Here is a 23270-nt window from a genome sequence, read left to right on the forward strand (position 1 = left end):
AGTAAATCAACTGCACATATATATAGAGAGAGGCAAGGAGCAGGTTCAATCACAGATGGGCTGTGAAGCAACTGATTTGAACATCAGTGACTTATCCCTTATTGAAAAAGTCCTGGATAGGTTGGTACAGGTCAATCCTGCAGGCTACATTGACATGACACAGGCCATGGATATTATTAAAAAGAGAACATGACTGGAAAAGAGACAGAAAATGAGATGAACGGCAGTCTCAGTCCGCACTGTGGGATAATTGTCTGCTTACAATTTGATGACTTTGCTGTTCTAACGTCTCCAAAGGGAAGTTTGCCAGTCAGGGGGGAGGCTCAGGCTGGTGATTTATGAAAAAAAGCCCTAATCAATATTTGATATTAATTTTGTAAATGAATGTCAGAATGATGTAGCCCTCTGGTCATTTAACTGTTTCACGCAGTAATGTGTTTTATGGCACTGGATCAGAGGCTTTTTCTTTTCTTTTTTTTACTAGAAACCTGGTCAAAGTCTGGAATTGTGTGACAAATGTAGGCAGCAGGTGTAGATGGATTACTCTGAGAAAGCTGACTGCGCCGATACAGCACTTCATAACACTCAACAGTCAGGCTGAGTGGGGACTGATAAATGTCAGTGTACTGCCGGTCACTATAGTTAGGCGGTACTTCTCTAATTTATATTACCAGCAGATACAGGACAAGGATGATGACTCTGAAGAAGGAAAACGTCAATTTAATTGCTGACTTGAAGATTTAACACAGGTTGAGTTGTGATTTATCTGATAAATCCATGAACTATCTACAGTTAACTGAGGCTATATCCAGGACATAAATAATTAGCTGATTGATTGTGTTTTTTTTTTGTTTTTTTTTTAAATTTGTATTTACTTAGCGAGGATAGGTTAATTGGTAACTCTAAATTTCCCATAGGTGTTAATGCGAGAGTGAATGTGCGAATGGTTGCCTCTGTGAGGGTCCTGCACAGTATCTTAGCTGCTCTTCTGGATGGAAACGTTGGATGTTGTTCCTTGGATCTGTTGGAGCCACTGGCCTAGCTTGGGGGTCACTGCACCTAGCGCTCCAATTATCACTGCGACCACTGTTACCTTCACCCTCCACATTTTCTCGAGCTCTTCTCTGAGCCCTTGGTATTTGTCATGTTCATGTTCCGTCTTCCTGATGTTGCTATCATTTGGTATTGCTACATTTATCATTATAGCTGTTTTTCTGCTTGTCCACCACCACAACTATGTTCAGTATGTTAGCTTTTACCAGTTTGTCTATTTGTATGATGATATTTGTGGGTGTTACATACTGTGCAGGGGCCTGTCCTTTCATGATGGTTCCTCCTCTTGGAGGAGCACAGTATGTAACACCGGCAAATAGAAGAAGTGGCTGATATTGAGAAATCCTACCAAGGGCTGGAAAAAGCTGAACTGAAAGACAGCACAGAGGCACTAATCATAGCAGCAATGGAACACGCTCTGAGTATAAGGTCAATAGAGGCTGGAGTCTACAACACCAGGAAAGACCATGGGGTCTTGCCTGGTGGGGTCCTGCCTGGTGTTAGGACATGTTTGCAACTGTGCAACGTCCACTTGTTCATGTCCACTTTCCTGAACTTGAACTAATGTCTAGTAATGTGACTTACTGATTATTGTGTGTGTGATAAAACCATTTCTTTTTCTTCTTCTTATTATTATTATCATTATTATTAGTAGTAGCGGTATTTCATCAGATTTTGTACTGCTATAATGGAGGGATTTTCCAAATATAGAATCTATAAGTATAAGAGCATAAAGTATAAGATTGATTGATTTATTTTCAAAGGAACAATCTTTATAATATTTAATGTCAATATCATGATATCAAATGTCAAATTTAATTTAAAATAACTGAATAAGCAAAACTAAAACCAAACATTTTAAGGACACAATAAAAGTAATGACTCCTGACTGAAAACTATGACTACTAAAACTAAAGCTAAATATACTGAACTACAAATACAAATTAAAGTTTAACAACAACAAAAAAAAAAACTAATTAAAAAATGTTGCAACAATGTCACAATTATAATGAGCTAAGTCAGTCATTCAGACTCTTTGTCCTGACAGAAACTAGCCTCCTTAGGTTAGATGGTCTGCTAGCTAACTGTTTATTGACCCAGCTACTAAGCCAAAATGAGTTTGGACACACTTTTTCAACAAATTCTTTTAACTGAGCAACAGTTAGCAGAACAGACACAAAAAATCAAGGATGGTAAGTTTTGTTTATTTCTCTGAATCTGTTTTTTTTTTTTTTTGCTTAATTATCACTCTTCAGCTAGCAAATAAGCTAACAGCTAAACGCTAGTGACAATGCTAAATATGTATCTATACAGGCTACTGTATTTTAATGTTTAATGTTGCATCATGTGATGTTTTTTCAAAAATGTTTTTTAGTCAAAATAGCCATCATCAGATGCAATGAGAAGATAAAGAGTGTCACTGAGCAGTATGGAAAGAGCAAAGAGGAACTTGATGAAAAGGTGAAACTGTTGCTAGTTGATGCTAACGAGTGAATTATATATATTTTGTGACCAGAGGCAAAGCCATAGCACTGTTTTTAAGATGCTCACATTTATTAGATTTTAGATATAAACCATTTGGTTCTTCAAATAACCCTTTGTGTGATGGTAGCCGTAGTTTACTGAGCTTAAATTCATCATATATAATGTCTTAAATGATCTTGAACTGTGTTTATTAAATATTTACACACTAGCTGTAAAATCATGTCACAGGGTGATGGAAAGTGTTCACTTGTTGCACTGTATTTTAGAAGGAGCCCCTGTAAATTGGTCTGTTTCATGGTACTGTGATTTATTACATAACAGCTTTATGTTTACACAGCTCAGTGCAAATTTCAGAGGTCCCATATTATTAATTTTCTAATAAAAATTAGTAAAATGTTGTTCCTGGAATGTTTTACCTGGGATGTAACATAACACGTGTGTATGTATAACAAAAATAATTAATATTTAATTTGTTGTGGTTTCCAAAAGGAAAGAGGCCATTCTACTCATCATCACCTTTATAAAACTGAAAAAATACACACATTGTAAAATATGAATAGAAACTGATTAATTAAAAAAAAGCAGACATTGAACTATCAAAGCAGCACAATGCCATATTGAGGAGCTGATCTAGTTTATGATTTAGAACACTTAATCTCTACATTCAATGGCTAATTTCCCCAAATAACATTACTGAGACCTTTAGTTTGTGAGATATAATGCCCCATTAAAAATAATTTTAAAAAAAGAGGCTCTTTGGTTTTTTCACAAATATTGCAAGGATCACACCATGCCCTACTGATGATTTGAAACACATGGCAGTGGTATCTTTTTTTTTTTTTTTTTTTACTATTGAGACTGTTTACATTATGCAGATATGCAGGCTGTGTTTACTGCACAGTGTGTTTACAGCTCTCATGATGTAAGGTCTTATGGTTTATGAGAGCTGTCTTAAGATAATTACAGTATTTATAGGACTTGGAAGCTGATTGTGCTCACTGAAACATGCTGCACTTTAGTATTACAGCAGAAGAAAAGCAAAGCTACTTTCTCCTCTTTAGCTCAAGAAACAGACTGAAATTACACCAAAAGTTATGCCCAAGGCAAGAATCTACCTTCCTACATAATCGCTCTTTCTTTATGTTTATGATATCGATTTAAAAAGAAACCTGAATTGTTGCTGAACTAGTTAACGAAAAAGGATGTTTTTAGTTACAGTTTCAAAATAACTCCAGTTATTATGTCTGTCTCTAATAATCAGGTATAGAGTATATACTGATTGTTCCAAACTAGAACTTTGATCTCATTTCACCCCGTCTGGTATCAAGTGATATTGCTCACATACGAAGCATCACCAATCCATCTCCCTCGCTGTACATCTGTCTGTCAGCATGTGTGTCTTGATCATCTCCTGTATTTATGCTTCAGGCTCAGCAGTTGTCTGCAATGAGGCTGCGGTGTGACCTGGCAAAGAAATATGAGAACCAGATGTTAAAGCAAATTGAAGAGCTGCTCTGTCAGAAGAACCACCTCAGGGATCATCTAGTAGGTTGAAGCCTGGATCAGTACTTATCTCTCAAATTAGACAGGTTGTATCCAATATGGATACCTCTTCAGCTTTAATAGCTTTAACTTCTTGATTGAATCACAGTACTATATAGAATGACCCGATCAATTAATCAGTGAAAACACAGATCAAAAAAGTGGTACCCTTCAGAGATGTTTGCATTTTCGTAGAAACTGAGTTTGACATTTTAGAATTGCTTGTTTAAAATTCCACAGGTATTAAACTAGGTTATGTAAAAAATAATGTAAAATCAGAGCCTCATTTTAGAAGCAGAATCCCACCAAAAATGGTGGGATTCTGCATTCTACACAATAAGCTCTTAGAGCAAAGATTTTCTTTTTTTTCCAAATGTTATCATAATTATACAGTAACATTAAGTCTGTAGTACCACAAGGTCTGTTAATATTGTTGTTAGAAGTATTTCCCATGATCCTCCTTTTCATACCAGACCAAGATAAAGATGGTGGCTAAAGAAGAGGAGGAAAACTTCCTTCAAGAGATCTCAAGGTTTAACAGTGACTTCAGTCTTAAGGCGAACAGAGAAACAGTCTTCAAGAGCCAAACTCACACTGTGCTCCTGGATCTGGAGAAGGAGGTGGAATCGATACACAAAGGTTGTAAGACACTTTACTGTAGTGTTTTCAGGGAAGACAGAGGTTACATGAAACAGATGTGGCCCTGAATGCTGCTCTAGAAATTATTAGTTATTTTAGAAATGGGCAAAATAGATCTCCAATGCCTATAATTCATGAAAAAGAACGTTTTCAAGGACTCCATGCAGCACACTCTTTCTGCTTCTGTGGGAGTTAAGAGAGTGAGTAGCAGCGAGGTGCTAGTAAAGAAATGCACTTGATTCACTCATCATTAACAAGTGTGACCACCTTAATAAAAACAGAAATTTTGCCAGCTTGCTCGTTTGGAACATTTACCATAATCTTCCCAGGAATGGATGTCCCAACAAATTCACGCCAAGGTCAGATCGTGCAGCGTTTAGAGCAGCGGTCCCCAATATTTTTTGAGCCACGGACTGGTTTAGGTCTGACAATATTTTCACTGAACGGCCTTTAAGGTGTGTCGCAGATAAAAACAATAAAATAAAACCAGTACCGGTACATAAAAAAAGACGATTAATTCATAACACATGAGAAAAGACCCAGAGAAACCAAGTTAACGATAAAAACCCTTAAAACCATAAATTTCACACCCGAGCCTCAACTCTCGCAGCCCGGTGGGGACTGCTGGTTTAGTGAAACAGCTAAAATTCCTACAGCTACATCTCAGACTCACTTAGCATGTTAAATGTTAAAGTTCATGGCAGTATAATTAGAAAACGACTGAATAGCTATGCCTATTTTGGAGGGGTGTCCTGATTTATCTTAAAGACTATGGCATTGAAAAGGGCTTGAAAAGTTGAACAAACTAAAGAACTTCAGGATCAATGTCCTTTGACCAAATTGTAGATATCTGGCCATAATGCACACCACCCTATTTGGCAAAAACCAATGAAAGCATCTCAGCACGAACACTGCAAACCATCTGTCAAGGACGGTGGTGGAGGGGGGGATTATTTGGGCTTGTTTTACAGCCACCAGCTATCTGTAAATAGTCACTAACATGTCAGGTCTAGTTGAGTATTGATTTAGTCCGCAAGTAAAAAGCCCTAATTTGGCAGATCAGGTGATCTCATTGCCAGCTCACTGCTGGTTGGGAACCAAAATCTTATATCCCGATATAAATCACAAACGATATAAATCACAAAAATTTAACATTTTTTGTAAATTCTGTGAATCTCAGGCAGCTCGACTTGCGTGAAGTGTTTCCAGCTGCGCATCCTTTACCCGGAGCCGAGTGTTTTAACCAATGCATGAAACTATACATTTTTAGACATAAGTTGTAACGGCCGCCGTTTTCTTTGTATTTATTACATGGCGTGCTGTGGGGAAAAGCCTGTTCTAACGTTTGGGTCTAAGGTTTATTTTTTAGCACCTGGCGGCGCTTTTTTACTCTCATCCGTAAATAATCTGCTCTTTCACGTGATTCAGTTTATTTTGAAAAGTTTCAACAGGATCTTAAGCTTTATTGTGAAAGGTTTAAGTGGAACATAAACAAGCGGACACGCGAAGGTGTTACCGTCGCTGTTGCTAATGACAACGCATAAAAACAGGTGCTTGTCCATCAGTAATGTGGTTATATTACATTTAAGAGAAAGAGAGAACTTTAAGAAATTAATATAGCCACTACAGTGACCATCAGAACGATGAACAAATATTGTCGTAAACAGTTTATTTTGCGACACCACGAAACAAACAATAGTGTAAAATGAAACGCTAGATGTTTTTATATCGTCATCCGATATATATCGTTATATCGAACAGCCCTATACCCTTCTACATATTCTGTTTGCAGATCAATGTCCTGTAAGATTTTCAGGATACTATATAAGCTGTTGCCACACAGCTGCAAGCTGCTTTGCATCCCACCTCCTGCCCAGCTTATCATTTTATAAGATAAGATAAGATAAGATAAGATAAGACTTTATTGATCCCACAACGGGGAAATTTTTGCGTCACCTCAGCTCAGGTACAGATATATTCTTTTGACTGAAGTGGTCCTGAATGAAATGAATAATTGCTACATCTACTGTGTATGAGCCCAGACATCTCATAGTAGTATAACAGTTGCCTGCTAAATATAGAAATGCAAGAAACTATATCTGTTTAAACACCCAAGATTCCAGTATAATCTGTGTTAAGTTGGTTAGTGAGCTCAGGACTTATAATAATTATATAAGCTCACACTCAAACACCTGGCGTTTGCTGCACTATTAATACTTGTGCTGTGAACATATATATCTATTAAAGTGTGGTTAGATATTTAACCACACAAAGGTAAAGTAAAGGTTAAATATCAAAAAAGGTTTTAGAAAACAAGTTTAATGTAACAAAGGTTTTCTTGACAGTTTGAAACCAGCCAAACAAAAACACTGTGTTCATGTTTTTAATGTAATCGTTAGGATAACTAACAGCTCTTATACAGGCCTAATATGAAGTGATTTAAACTCAGGTTGTGGCCCCTATGACAACCTTTGCATTATGTATTTGTATTTTTGTCCAGCAGTATACATTCATTATAGAGTTTCTGGTGATTATTACTCAATCCATGAGAACCTTTGCAGATTTATCTTTTCCTCTTCTATAATTTAGAGAAGGAGTTGATGAGCTGCACAAACAGTCACATGAGCTCCATTGCAGAAGAGAAGAGAGCACTCCTGCTTGAACTACAGAGTCTGAATGATATCGACGAAGGTGAGCAGCGAAGGTTCATTTTATGCAAAACAGACCATAGCCATATTTTTAAAAGGACCTCTGTAAGCTCCTTTAATTTTTCCACATGCATTCACACAGCCTTTAACCCAGACCAGCAGTTATTTTATAATTCAGCTGGTCTGCCAAGGCAGTTTAATCTTGAGCCCAGATGTTAGATCTTCTACAACATATTTCTGGCTCCATGAACAGGTTGAGCGGGTGTGCTTGCCGTGTTTTTTAAATCTGAGTTAAGGAGGCTGTACACACACATACTGTAATAAGTCCTTTCTAAGAAGAGGAGCCAAACATTCCATGTCAAAGTAAATCCAAAAGTCCACAATTTTGTTTCTGTCCAGGGTTTTACCACATAAAATCCAAAAGGTGAGGCAGAACAAAGTCCAAAAACCAGTCTGTACATGAAGATAATAAAAATGAAATAAAGACACTGGCAAAACAAAGCAAGAAGAAAAGCTTATACTAGAATTATAAGAAAGGGCTGGAAGTCTTGACTGCCAACAAGACAATCTGGCATGGAACCAATGGGAAAGTGAACACACACGAATACACAGGTGAGTAATTGGCTGATGTAGAACAGGTGTGAAAGAAAACTGGCAGCAGACTGAAAAAAGTTAGCAATTAAATAAAATGTAAGAAAACGGACAACAAATTAAAACAGGAAGTGAGAGAAAGAACGTAACAAAATTCAACGTACCATCAAAAGATTAAGAGTGGAAAGGTAGTTGGTACAGATGACATACCTGTGGAGGCATGGAGCTGAGCTACATGAGAGATTGTGTGAGCTCTCCAGAACCTCACAAAGTCTTAGAGAGTGAGAGGATGTCTGAGGAAAGAAAAGTGGTGTCAGAATTAATCATTTAAGATTGTCATTTATCCTTAGAAATATATATCCATTCGTATGCTGATAAAAATCATATCCTTATTAGGTCTGATAAGATTCTGTGTGCACTTGTGTACCATGAGATGAGAGGAAGCAGTCTCGATGTTATAATTCTATTATAGCTTTTGAAACCAGACTGTCCTGTTCTGTTTAAAAGTGCCAGAGTTCACACCTTTAAATGTGAGTTTGAGAGTTTGAGATATGACCTATTGCAAGTTCCTGTTTTTATAGTTTAGCAAGATGCTTACTTCTGCATACAATTTAAGTTCACTGAAAGGTCATATGTCTATGTATAGAATGGCTGGAAACACACACACACACACACACATACACCTGCACACACACACAGAATACAGACACTGATGTTGCTCAGATATGCCTGTTTTAAGAATGTCACGTGTATTTGTAATTGCATATTCATGAATGATTGCTTGCTGACAATAAAAATAACTGTAGCGAAGGAATCAGTTGAAGTTGGTCGAGTTCAGGTGAAGGAATCTTTTCCTCAACTTTGATTGACTTCCCTCGCGAGCCACAAACACAGAGAGTGCCTTCTTGCCTTGTTTTGTCGTGCAGTTGTTGGTCTCGTGTTCCAGCGGGGTTTGTGCCTAGATAAACCCAACAAGTGGTGTACTGGTTCAGGCTTTCAAGAACAAGGGTGCTGTAGCTGTAGCTACTACAGAGGAATAAAATTGATGAGCCATATCATGACGATATAGAATACAGATATAGAATATAGTTATGATATGGTCTCAAGACAGGAACTGTGTTACTCCATGAGTAAGTCATGTATGTATGAGAGAATGAGAAGCACAGACTGGCTGCAGTGGACAGTTTTTGTTGTTTTTAACATTTAGTTTCACTTCACTACAGAGAACTTCTTTGTCTTTCATGACTTTGGTCTTCTTTGTGGCAGGAGCTTAACTAAAAGATCGACAAACACAGAAGCGTAGCCCACATAGCTGTTTTTGGCACTGCCCTCTTGGTGAGGGTACACAGCTGCATGACAGTCTGCAAGCTCTGTGTAGGACCAACACACAACCATACCAGTCCCTTTAGAATAAGAAACTTTAACAGTTGTAGTGTTGTATAATCCAAACCTTGTTCTGTTGTTTTAACCGTGTAGCTACAGCATGTGTCTGTCTTCCCTGAGTGACGTCGTCTTATGTTTGATTTATTACTCCTGACTGCAGACCTGGATCGGCAGCTGAGTGAGGCTGAAGCAATGACAGAATCTCTGAGATCGGAGAGCCAGCTTGTCAGTCAGAAACCTCTCACTGACAGCTCCTGTCTGAGGTGAGTGCTGGATAACTGTCTGGATGCTGAGGCAGGTTTATGCATTTGGACACATAGATGGAATCTACAGTACCAGATTTACTTGCAGTTACATCATGTCACAGAATAATCTTTGGGAGGTCCAACACAGTAAATATTACAGATAAATAAGACATAAAAGAGCAGAATTACATAAAAACACAGCATTAGGCTTCTCAGCATTTCATTAACAATATTTCCACAGATTCCTGGCGTTTTAAACATTCCTTGCTGAGCAGCTGTGATTTTTAATTAGTTGAGAATTTTGTTTTGTGAATGCTGTCGGAGGACTCGGTGTTCAGAAGCACAACCGCTGTCCCCTCTCTGCAGGACCCTGTGGTTTTCTTTAGTGTAACTGCAAAAAATTCCATCTCAGTAGTGGTATTATCAGCTTTGGTCATTCTTACAACGGTAAATGTACTTAAGAAAAAGACAGACGAAAGAAATGCTGCAGAGCCAAGCATTCTGGCTTTTAAATTAAACTGTTTACAAATGGGAGATCTGGATCATACCAAGAAGGGCTGAATAGACCAGTAAACCCAGTTCTTGTCTTGCCTTTTTCTCCGTCTTGATCCTGCTGGGTAGAGTCCAAACATAGAAGTGTAAATAACAGCACATTAAGGCCATTTGGTTTAATTAAGGCTTTGATCTGGAGTTTATTTCATTTTGTCAGCAACTGGAGAAAAACAACCAACTGAGGCTATTGTGATTGATATATTTATTAATGATGACAGTGTAAAGCTTAGCATTCAAGCTAAGTGTTTAATCAGCTTTGGTTTTAGTGGAATAATAAATCATGCTTTAACCACAGACTGTATATAAACGATGGGCATAGTAATGCATCATGTTCATTTAGTAAATTGCTGCATTTACAGTAAAATAGATGTTAAATCAGGGTATGATGGATATTTTGAAATCTACAAGTAGGAGCCTGCAGTTTCCCATCGATCTCTGCTCACCGCATTTCACAAAGTGCTTAGCTCGAGGTGCCAAAATGGAGTCTGATCTCGTGTCTGCTGTCTGTGGCTTTAACTGGAATAATCTATAAAGGAATTCAAACACACTCATACATGTCACATGTAGAAAACCATGTTACACAGAAGTCTGTTTTTTTTAGGTCACTTCAATAGTTTGGATTTCTCTAACAGTAGTTCTTTGACTTTCAAAGCAAATGAAAAGTATTGAATCTGTTACCATTAAGGCTCCTCAAAGTCAAGTCAAGTCAAGTCAAGTCAAGTTGGCTTTATTGTCACTTCAACCATATACAGTTTAACAGTACACAGTGAGGCGAAACAACGTTCCTCCAGGAACCAAGGTGCTACATGCAACATAAATTTACAACATAAATTAACAGAAAACACTAAACTAGCTAACTAAGAGGCCTAGTTAGCTGGCTAGCAGAGACAAGACAGACTGACCTAACATAAATTACAACATAAATTAACAAAAAAAAAAACAAAAAAAAAAACTAACTATCTAACTATCTAAGGAAGACTTTTTTTTTTGTTATCAGACAGCAGACAATAAAGCGCACGTGCAAATGTGCAAACAGAGCAGCAAAGTGACAGAATGATAGAAAAACACAACGTAACTTAATAATAAGGTTTTGTGATGATGAGTTGAGGTAGTGGAGGAACAGTAAACATTCCTTAGTGTAGCAGCAAAAATTAGGAAGTACAGAAGTTAGTGCAAAAAGTCCAGTAATAATATTGTGCAAAAGAGCATTTACAGGTTGGTGTGTGCGATGGTTTGGTGGTGTAGGTCAGTGTGTTTGCGCTTGTGTTGATTAGTCAGTCCAGTCTCAATGTTTTGAGGTAGTTGAGTTAACCTGAGTGATAGTGTGTGTGTGTGTGTGTGTGTGTGTGTGTGTGTGTGTGTGTGTGTGTGTGTGTGTGTGTGTGTGTGTGTATCAGTCAGTCCCTTTTTGCTGAGGAGACGGATGGCTTGTGGAAAAAAGCTGTTGCACAGTCTGGATGTGTGTGCCCGAATGCTTCGGTACCTTTTTTCAGATGGCAGGAGTGTGAAGAGTGTGTGAGAGGCCCAACAGGCTCAGCTTTCCGATCAGTTGTTGGGGGATGATCGTGTTGAATGCTGAGCTGAAATCTATGTACAGCATTCGGACGTGTGAGTCCTTCTTGTCCAAGTGTGTCAGGGCAAGATGGAGTGCAGTGGAGATGGCGTCGTCCGTTGAGCGGTTATGGCGGTATGCAAATTGCAGTGGGTCCAGTGAGGGGGGCAGCAGGGTCTTGATGTGTCTCATGACGAGCCGCTCGAAGCACTTCATGATGGTGGGTGTAAGTGCAACGGACGGTAGTCGTTGAGACAGGACACAGAAGACTTCTTGGGCACGGGGACGATGGTGGTGGCCTTGAAGCACGTGGGAACGACGGCACTGCTCAGAGAGATGTTGAAGATGTCGGAAACTTTAGGGAGACTGCTTTGTCAGATACAGTTATTTCATCATTCTTTTATCTTCTAGTGGGTATGAGCTTTATTGTCATGACTCGTGCTGTGGCAGGCAGAATGTAGGACCCAGATGCAGGACTTGAAACGAAAGGTTTAACTGAAGGAGGCAGCTTTAATGGCTGTGCAAAACTCAATACAAGAAAACATAAATAAAACTAGAAATATATAAATATAAAAATAGAAACTTTGGAACTACAAACTAAAACTAGAAACTCAGAAGAACCATTTAGTGATAAGGACCAAAAAGGCACAGCAAGACACACAGCAACATAAGGTAATGACAACACACGGACAGACGAAAACACAGGGCTTAAATACACCAGGAAGTGACGAGGGAATTGGAAACAGGAGGGAGACACAGCTGTGACTAATCTGACCAAACGAGACAGGGTGGAAGCTAAACTCAAAACAGTGAACACAGGACACGAGACCGTCAAAGTAAAACAGGAAATACAAAACAGGCAATCCAGACGCAGACTTGACAAGGAGACACGGATGACAGAGAAGACCGAGGAGATGCACGAACATAGAAACCAGGAAAGAACAGACAAGAAAACATAACTGACTTGACACAGAGAACACAAGGGAGGCACAGTAACAAAACCTAAGATCTAAAAATCACTAAAGTATAACCAGAAATCACTGAATCAAATAATATTAATAAACAAAAACATAAACACTGAGTCACCAGACTCAGGACCGTGACATTTATAGCATGACATATTGAACTCTGTTAATATCATCAAATGTTATCAGGGCCTAAATAACAACAAAAGGAGGCACTGATCATAGTAATTTTCACAGCCAGAGAAAACAGTCAACAGCACAATATAAAATTGAGGGCTGACGAGTTGCTTGAGAACATTAGATGACTGTTTTAGTATCCTGTGTTCAGTTGGTGTTAAAAAGCTAACATTAGCTACTTGTTAACAAGTTGCTACAGTTAGCCAAGTCACTTGGACACTTTCAGTGTAAAATGACCTGAACACTCTCAGAAAGCTTCTGAGCTTAGCTTCCATGAATATAGCAGCTTAAAAGTGACATTTCCCATATGGAAAAGATATATATAAATCTTATAAAGTTTGTATCTGTCTTGTGTGAGACTTGTATGAAAAGCATATAAGAGTGAAAACAGATATAAGATCCCGTGAAAATTTATATAATGAAACTTGTATGTTTTGGATACTTACTAAAAAAATATATGAAAGTAATGAGAAAGTGGCCACTTTCATGAGTAAATCATGTAAGCCTTATATGATTTACTCATGAAAGTGGCCACTTTCATGAGTAATCACATATAAGTTTTTACTATCTCTTTTCCATATGGGTTGTTTGAAAGAGGACCAAACTCGTGCTTCACATGTAGGAAAGCTAAGCATCAAGATCCCTCTGTGCTCACTGTTTTCTCTGTCCGTTATATTACATTGTTAATAGTTGTTAATCGGTGCAGTTCAGTATTCAATTATAAATATGTGGGTGTCACAGCCCTGGGTTCTCTGTTTTTGAACTCCTAAGTTGTGTTGACGAATAATCGTCTTTAGCTTGATTCTTTGTTTATTTATTGCGTTGTCACTTTGGTGCTTCTGTTCCAGTTACTTTGGTGTTTATAGTATTTGTTCTGTCAGTTAAACGTGCCTCCCCTGTGCTCCCCATGTGTAGTAAAGTCTCTGTCACTTTGTTAGTGCTCCCCTTTTAGTTATTTCCCGTATTACTTTGATAGTCGTTTGCTTTAATTTTAGTTTACTTTTCGTGTCTCATTGAGCCATGAGCAGTTCCACGTCACCTCCTGTGGATTTAGTTCCTTGATATGTCATACTGTTTCCCATAGTTCCTGCTGTTTCTGATTTTTCGGATTAACCTCTAGTGTGTCAGATGGTTATTCATGGAGTTCCTGTCTGGACATTTTGTACCAACACATCCTTCTCCATTGAATAATCAGTCTGTGTTCATCCTGCTAAGATATTTAAACTGAAATCCATAGCCTTTGATCCATGTGGTTTTCATTTAGCCTGTCTTTGCTTTTCAGTTTCTTTATTCTATTTTTCATTCATATTTCCATTCAAATCTTTCTAACGATGTTGTTGTTGTAATTTAAATCTGTTTTTACTTTGTGCTGTAGCCGTAAAGCTACATGTCTTAATGTTTCTTATTTCTCAGTAAGTACAAGAAAAATATATACATGGATTTTTTTCCCCTGTTCTGTCTGACAGTGTAACAATCAGAATTGCTGTCTGAAGGCCAAAGAAAGGCCAACAGTGGTCTGCGTCATAGTTATATTTTATTAGAATTTTATTAGGATTTCTTTATTTTGGATTATTACGACCATAACTGACAAGACTGGGGATGGAAAAGAAAAAAAAAAAGAAAGAAAGTGAAGTTGGAGAGAGAGTTAACATAAAGACTGAGAAAAAAATAGCAGGGAAGAAAAGAAAAGAGGAAAAAAAAATGACAGCATGCCATGCCAAGCGGCTGCCAGGAAGCAAACCAGTACACACCCGAGCACCCAGCCCCGGACACCGGGAACCACCAACGCAATGGCGGGTTGGGGCACTGGGGTAACCTGAGATGTGCTTAGAAGAGAAAGAGTCTTAGACCTGACCTGACACATAGGCATAGACAAACAGGCACCCACAGACACAAACACGCATTCCCTTCCTTACGCACACAAATACAAGAATTGTGAATACTTAAATATAAAACTAAACACTAAAAAGAAGCGGCAGAAAGCACCCGGAACGACATTTAGGACAGAGATGTGCTCCCATTGCAGTACAGATGGACAGTATACAGTATAGATGCATGGCATAAATTACATTCTTTCCTACAGAAACGTATTGAAACAGGTTCACCCTGTTGCTACATTGAGAGACGTCCTTTATTTAATTAAAGGTTGGAGATCAATAGTGTTCCAGGAAGGAAGGGTCATTGTTGTTGCTGATGCTGCCACTTTGGATAATGTCCTCTCCACAATACCACGGATCAGTTTTGTTTCAGGTTTTGAAATAAAGATATTAAAGAGGAAAGGAATAAGGGCATGTAAAAAAACATTTGCTTCCCTTTGGTGTGCTTTATTTATATTTCTCTATATATTAATCTTCATGTGCGCTTCCTTTTTTTGTTAGCCCACCTTTTGTCTCTCGCTCTCTCTCACTCTCTCTGTCTTAGTATCATCTTAAATCATGCATGTGCGTGGCATGTCCTGTTCATCCATCAGCCTCATTAAACATACTAGGTCCTTCATTACCGCTGGGCTTATTAGCCCCGGGAAGTGCTGAGGATGTAGCTTTGGCGGAGACACCCCCTCCTGTCGTAGCCATTCTTATGATCATCCATTCTGAACTGAAACCATCAATCCTGTCTTTAGCCACTGCAGCGTCTCTTTAAAACGCATATTTAACTCTCCGCTTATTGATTGTTGGAAATTGAATGCATGTCAATTTGAAAGAGTGCAAGAGTCATTTAAAAAGTGTTCAGTGTGCAAAACAGTGGCTGCTGGTGCAGACTGGACACTGTCACAATAGAAAGATACTTGAAATATGCACCTATGTGATTGGAATCGATTATATAAGAGCTGTATGTATTTTATTATGTGTCGGATTTTCTTCATTGACATATTACTGGCAAATTATTTATGAGTGTTCATTTAAAGATGTCATAGCTCTGTAGAGTTCCAGTAAAAGCCAGCAGAGACCACCAACAGCCAAAATGCCAAATGAGTATTGCTTTAGGGACATTATTGCGTCGATTGAAGCACAGCCTGGTCGCCTTAAAAATCGGATTTGTAAGTTCCAGAGAGAAGTATAAAGTTTAAAACGCGTCTGTTGGTTTTCAAACTGTGAAAATGCAATTTTAGGCAGGCTGTTTTATTGTTTCATTAACTTCCAATAAAAGCAGAAACGGTTCGTTCGTCTTCAATTCAGGTGTAGCTCAGTATGGATCCTCCACAACTGCCATAACAGTTCAATCACAGCCAAGGCGTCACGCTGCGTGGATCAAAGTCCAATGGTTTATCAGAGACAAACTGAACTGAGTAACACAATTGTATGTTTATGAAATTATAGTGTGAAATATTAACTCTGCTGCCATAAGCGCAGACTGCTTTCAAAGGCACAAGAAGAAGTTTGTTTCAGTCTGTAACTGAGGAGCAGCAGTCCATAAAGTTCACATATGTGATTACGTTCAAGTGCATTTTTGATCTGTCTTTATCTGATATACTTTATGTGATTGCTTTGTTTAAAACTTGTCATTGTTATTACATTTCTTCCAAGATATTGTTGCAAAAGTGCTAATTTTTAAAACTTTACAGTAGTAACAGCTTCTTTCTCCCTTTTATTCTAATCTTAGGTTTAATTAAGCAAACACTAGCAGAGCACGTTAAAACTTTCAGTTTACACATATCACAGTGAAACTTGCCCAGTTTTAATGATATTAAGGCAATAAAATCATCATCACAACTTCCATTCATTATATTTTTGTAAATGCATTTTTTACACATGATTAGGACTTAATATTATGTCCCCAATAGCAAAAAATGGTTCATCATCATCATCATCATCATCATTTATTTATTTATATAGCACTTTAAAAACACACCTGGTAGACCAAAGTGCTGTACAATACTAATATGCACATAGTAATAAAACCAGACATAGCAATAAAGTTAAAAAACAATAAAAAATTTAAAAAATTAAAAATTTAAAAATTAAAAAAAAAAAAATATATATATATATATATATATAAAATAAAATAAAAATGTCAGTTACCCACAGAGTTAAAAGCCAGGGAATAAAAATAGGTTTTTAATAAAGACTTAAAAACTGGCACTGATGCAGCCTGTCTAATATGGAGAGGAAGGTTATTCCAAAGCATCGGCGCGGCAACAGAGAACGCTCGGTCTCCTCTAAGTTTCAGCCGTGACTTTGGGACCGAAAGCAGCAACTGCTCAGCTGACCGAAGGGAACGAGTGGGGACGTGGGGCTTCAACAAATCAGACAAATAAACAGGTGCCAGACCATTTAGAGATTTAAAAGCCAATAAAAGGACTTTAAAACGGATCCTGAATTCAATTGGAAGCCAGTGTAAAGAGGCCAAAATCGGAGTGATGTGATCAAATTTTCTTCTACCAGTTAAAAATCGTGCCACAGCATTTTGCACTAATTGCAAGCGTGACAAAGTGCCCTGCCCAACCCCTATTAAAAGAGAATTACAATAATCTAAACGTGAGGTAATAAAGGCATGAATAACGCTTTCCAAGTCACGCTTGGAAAGAAAGGGCTTAACCTTTGATAAACGTCTGAGGTGATAAAATGCTGATTTTACCACCCCGTTTACATGGTCATCAAAGGTGAGTGCAGAATCAATTTTAACTCCGAGATTTGTGATCGAACTCTTTAGTTGGGAAGTCAAAGCTGCAAGATCAACATCCAGAGTATGAGAAGAACGATTTGGGCCAAATAAAATTGCTTCTGTCTTCCGATCATTAAAATTTAAAAAGTTGTTTGCCATCCATGCTTTGACATCAGTAAGGCAGTCAAGCAGAGGTCCAGTTGGGAGACTATCAGAATGACTAAGAGGTAAGTAGAGCTGGCAGTCATCTGCGTATAGATGGAATGGCACTTTATGCTTTCGGAAAATCGCGCCAAGAGGCAAGAGGTACAATGAAAACAATAACGGCCCAAGAATAGATCCCTGTGGAACACCCCAAAGCAGAGGGGCCACAGAGGATGAAGCCGACCCCAACTTAACACAAAATGTCCTATTTAAAAGATAGGACTTTAACCACAAAAGTGCCGAACCAGTAATTCCCACACCGTGCTGTAAGCGGGAGATCAGCAAATCGTGATCCACAGTGTCAAATGCAGCTGTCATGTCCAACAAGACCAGCACTGCATATTTACCACGGTCTGTCGTTATCAGGATGTCATTCATAACTTTTACGAGGGCTGTCTCCGTGCTGTGGAATGGCTTAAAGCCGGACTGAAAGATTTCTGACAATTTAGAGTCATTCAAGTAGTCCATCAACTGAGTATAAACAATCCTTTCCAGAATCTTACTAAGAAAGGGAAGCTTAGAGATGGGTCTAAAATTTGATATGACTGAACTGTCTAAGCCTGGTTTCTTAAGTAAAGGATGTATGACTGCATGCTTAAATTCCCTAGGTACTTGACCAGACAAAAGACTAGTATTAATAATGTTCAGAATATGTGGTCCGATGATAGGAAATACCTTTTTAAGAAAACGGGGAGGAACAACGTCATTTGGAGAGCCACACGGTTTAGCATTCAACACAAGTTTCTCTAAATCAGATAAAACAATTGGTAGAAAAGCAGAGAACAGACTTGAGCAAGAACCATGCATGGCTGGGTCAGCAATAGGTAGAGTCGGAGGTCTCAAACTAGCAACCTTTTCCACAAAATAATTAAGAAACTTATTGCACATAACCGCAGAAGAGTGCAAAAGAATATAGCCTTCCGGATTAAGTACAGAATTTATAGTGTTATATAGAACACGAGGGTTATGCGAGCTGGCAGCAATAAGTTGAGAAAAATAGGAGTGCTTGGCAGCCTTTACTGCTCTCTGATAGACTTTCCAGCTAGTCTTAAGAGCTTCCATAGAGACGCACAGCCTATCTTTTTTCCACTTGGATTTATCTTCTAATTATATTTTATTCTTTATATTTGTCGTCTGTGTTTGTTTTGAAAATGTGCATGTGTGGATGGATGACTCACCTGCTGCAGACGAAATCTGCCTACGAGTACAAAGTAATATGACCCTGGCTGAATATGCAGATAAGGCGTCATCTGTCTAATTCCTCTCTTTTTATCATTTAGAAAATGTTGTCCAAAAAAATCTGCTCTTGCAACATTTTTAGGAATAGAAAGTTCTATAAATCAGAACATAGATGGGACTAAAACGTCAACTCTGAGTCTGAGGAAAACTATTTTTTAAGAAAACGTGACCTTTAAATATGTGGAGTGAAAAATTCTGCATATTTCTTCTGGGGTAAAAAAATATCATGTGTGTGTAGCAGCTATGATTTCCTAGAAAAAGAGAACTAAGCAGTGCGTATACATATTTGAGCTAAATAAAAAGTCTGGATTTCCAATTACTAATTGAATTTGCACATCAGTAGTTCGGCTTTAACCAGACTAAAAAGCTTTCTGCTGGTCTCAAAATGTTTCTTTCTTTCATTGACGCATTCCTTCTGCATCTGTGTGTCCTCATCTTTTATGTCTCTTCTCACCTGCAGCCTAGCACTTTAAAGCACCCAACCCGCCTTTAAAAATTTCCATTTGAATGATTTTGGTGTGAGAGAAATTGCTACACTTGATTTATTGCTGTCACTTCATTTTATACTTAGAAATTCGTCCCTCGTGGTCTTCTGTTCATCCTTATATCTGTGGAACAAGCTCCAGGAGACATTACTAAATACACAAAACAGGGAGAATGCAGTGTTGACTGCAGCTTTGTGGAGGAGCCGCAGAGTCTAACATTTTAGGCTGTGAGTGTTTGTGCTTGTCTCTACACTCCTCCTCTTCAGCTGTGACATTTGTCATACATGGTGTACATTTTGAATTAACAGCGCACAATTATGCCTCATGCGGTTTAGTCACTTTTATCAAGTACTGCAGTCCCTCGGTCTGGCTTCATTTTCTTAGTGTGCCACAAAGGTTACATCATGCAGGATCTGCTGATCACAGAATGATCTGTTACCGGTTTTGGCAACAAGGCGTTGGACTTCTGAGGCTTCCACCTCTGAACGCTGCCTGATACATAGAGCACCAGAGCGAGGGTTACCCCAGTGACTCATTGTAGCTGAGCCAGTAGATGCTTACTGGCAAAAGCCTCCCCAAGGCCAGTGTGGGGCCTGGTAACCCTGTCCTGGGTGAGGTATCATGGACGATTTTTCTCCTCATCATAGCTCTGAATCTAAGATGGGTGAGGCGTTCAGTCATTTGGAACAGGGTTAGGTTACAGAAGGCAAGGCAAGGCAAGGCAAGGCAAATTTATTTGTATAGCACAATTCAACAACAAGGTGATTCAAAGTGCTTTACAGAGACATTAGAAACAAAACAAATAAAAAGCATGATTTAAAATTGATTAAAACAAGCAAACAAACAAACTAACTAAACACACACATTTCACACCTGTTCGCGCGATCTGAACCCTTATCGTAAGGGGAGCTACCAGTCCTTCTGTGGACGAGCTACTTTCTATTTTAAATTCCCTGAATTTAAAATACTCTCTAGACCCAGTCTAGACCCAGTTGGGGAGCTACCCAGAGCTCTAAACCCACTTAACAAACAAACAAACAAACAAACAAACAAACAAACAAACAAACAAACAAACAAACAAACAAAACAGTATATAAAATCAAAACAGATAAAATCAGAACAGTAGATAAAATCAGTTTTGAAATTTAAGCTTAACAAACAAACAAAACAGTATATAAAATCAAAACAGATAAAATCAGAAATAGATAAGATCAGTAGTTAGTGTAAGTTTTGAAATTTAAGCTTAAAAGTGTGGATTTGGTGCTTTATTCAAATGCAGCTGAGTCAGTCATTTGGAACAGGGTTAGGTTACAGAAGCTACTCCTCTACATCAAAAAGAGCCGTTTTAGGTATGCGTCTGATCAACATGCCTCCTGTGTGAGGTGTTTTGTGCATATCCAACTAGAAGGAGGCCCAAGAGCAGACGCACGGGAGAGATTATGCCTCTTAGCTGGCTTGGGAATGCCTCTGTGTCCCCCTAGGAGGTGGCTGGGGAGCAGGAGGTTGGGCATCTCTGCTCAGACTGCCCACACTTTTCCCTGCTGACCCAGATAAATGGCAGAAAATGGATTGGTAGGATCTTTTTCAAGATAATTCATCAGTTTTTAACTCATGTAAATGTATTGTCAGTGGATGCTGGGATACAGTAAATTGTAAATTCCTTAGTTGAACCATAGTCCTAATCCAGTAGTGAAATTGTTTTTGTGCAAACAAACAGTCACCGAGTCAAACGCTGTGATTTATGTTGCACATATAGTTACAACACCTCGCTCTGAACATTCATCTGAAATGTCAAACAGTCAAGTAAACTCAGACTTCAGGGGAAATCTGTTTAACAGATGGCAGCTATTGTGTTCATTTTGTTGTTTTTCAGAAAGCATTTGAAATATTTTGTGCATGTGGATTCGGTGTTCCCACCATTATAAATACTAGAGGGAAAATTGTATTATGTTATGTATTTCTTTTATTTTGGACACAATAACAAAGCAAAAGTAAATATAATGATAAAAACAATATACCAGAAAAAAATAAGCAGTTTAAACTCTACATGCAAAAATGAAGTTTATCCAAATGTTATGTTTTGTTACTGACGTGGTTTTATTTACTTGCCAGGCTGAGGAAGGAGCTGGAGATGCACAAAGAAGGACAACTTGAGCATCTGCGAGAGGAACTAAGCTCAGAAATTCAAGTTGGTGGCTTTTATTTAAATTATTCCATTTATTTTTTTCCCTTTTTTAGCATGACAGTCATACACAGATGCTGTCAAATTTGCTTAGATGTTTTGAAAGGTAGTTGTGGGCAAACTTCCAAATGTAACACATGAGCTAAAATGCATATCTTTATTCATTTGCAAAACATTTGTCATTGTCACATTTGTTCTTTGTAAACCTATTTTTTTTTCCTTTCTTTTTTAATTGCAGAAGCTGGACAGCAGCCAAGGGGCTGAGAAGTGTTAGGTTAGGCACGCTGATAATTTGCAAAGTTTATCTTGTTTGTCTTATGTTCAAAAACAAAGATGCTGATTTACAGACGGTTAGTTTCTGCTTCCCTGCTGTCTTTATTCTTCTTTATCTCCTAAGAGTCTTAACTAAGCCCTGGATAATATTTGTTTTTCTATGTGTGGATTGAATATTTTCTTTCTGTTGGTCTTTACACTTTTGTGCCCATTTCTGAGAAAAAAAAAAAACAAGTTTATTAAAATGTACGAATCCTTTTTTCCATGTGTCTAATCCTTGCTTATAACACCAACAAGTTATATAAAAAAATATGATTCTTATTAATGTAACTACTCACAAACACGTGCAAAAAAGGTATTCAAAGTTTTGTCCCAAAAGTGATTTTATATTGCCCTCTAGTGTATAGAATATGGTATTGCTACATTCCAGTCCAATCAGATCATGCCTACTGAAACAGCGGTGAACAGACATTGCATGATTGTTGCATGCATTTTATTTTATTTTTATTATTTATAACATTCATCATATCCTGTTCCCTGGATACCTACCTATCTAATGCTGCCTTTTTCAGCTTAAGTATGCTCTTTACCACCAGACTGAAACAAATACATTTTTTGATTAAAAAAAAATGGCTGCAGTTTTCTCCCAGTTAGCTATAGGATTGTTAGAGAGGACAGCCACTCATCACTGGTCCAACAGTAAAGTCACAATCATAATAAGGGTTCATAGACGAGGTCTGTTCAACACAAAGATTAGATAAGCTGAGGGTTAGGGCTTTGAGCAAGGTTGCCATGCTCTTCCATTTCTAGCTGGGTAATTAAACTTACTGATCAATAATAAATTTGGAGTACATGGGTAAATAAAAGTTTTACTGAGTGAGTTACCAGCCAGAAAACACAGAAGCTTAAGATGCAATATTTAGGCTTTTGCCACCCAATGGAAGCTCTGTGCAATTACAATTTACCACCATTAATCATTCAGTCCACAGACAGTTATTTCCTTAATTGATAATTAGATGGTCTGCCAGCTTACACCAGAGGGTCGTGCTGTGGGGCATTTTCTCTCTGATTAAAGTGACTCCTACTAGAATGATGTGGAATGTCAATGGCTACCTAATGAGATCCTGCAATCTCATTTTGACTTTTTAACCTCGACCCCGGTGAGCTACATCTGGATGCGTCTGCAAAAACTGAGAGCAGACAGAACAGCAGACAAAGCAGTCCATTTGACAGGGTGGTTAACCTCATTTTAATGGCTGCTCTCATCAATATATGGCTGTCAAGCACATGAATATTGAGTGTCTGTTAGTCAAATGAAGTCAGATGGAAGAACAGTGAAGATGGTGGTAAGACATCTGCTTTTGTTAATGTAAATGGAAGAGATGCAGCCATTTATTTATTGATATTTAAGCGGCTGCATTGACACAGATGCATTTGCATTGTTTAGGTTCAC

The 23270-nt window shown here is 38.2% G+C and overlaps 1 protein-coding gene across 1 annotated transcript; it reads left to right on the forward strand.

The window, feature by feature from the left end:
• Window positions 1–1897: 1897 nt before the first annotated feature.
• LOC309720510 (coiled-coil domain-containing protein 172-like) lies at window positions 1898–22075 on the forward strand. Its single transcript, XM_082557517.1, has 8 exons — window positions 1898–2246; window positions 2429–2514; window positions 3967–4083; window positions 4554–4719; window positions 7309–7410; window positions 9502–9604; window positions 21475–21550; window positions 21783–22075. Exons 1-8 carry the CDS (start codon window positions 2168–2170, stop codon window positions 21816–21818), a joined length of 765 nt encoding a protein of 254 aa, XP_082413643.1. The 5' UTR covers window positions 1898–2167; the 3' UTR covers window positions 21819–22075.
• Window positions 22076–23270: the final 1195 nt, after the last annotated feature.

The sequence above is a fragment of the Aulonocara stuartgranti genome (assembly GCF_965226115.1).
Source record: "Aulonocara stuartgranti genome assembly, chromosome: 13".
Lineage (NCBI taxonomy): Eukaryota > Metazoa > Chordata > Actinopteri > Cichliformes > Cichlidae > Aulonocara > Aulonocara stuartgranti.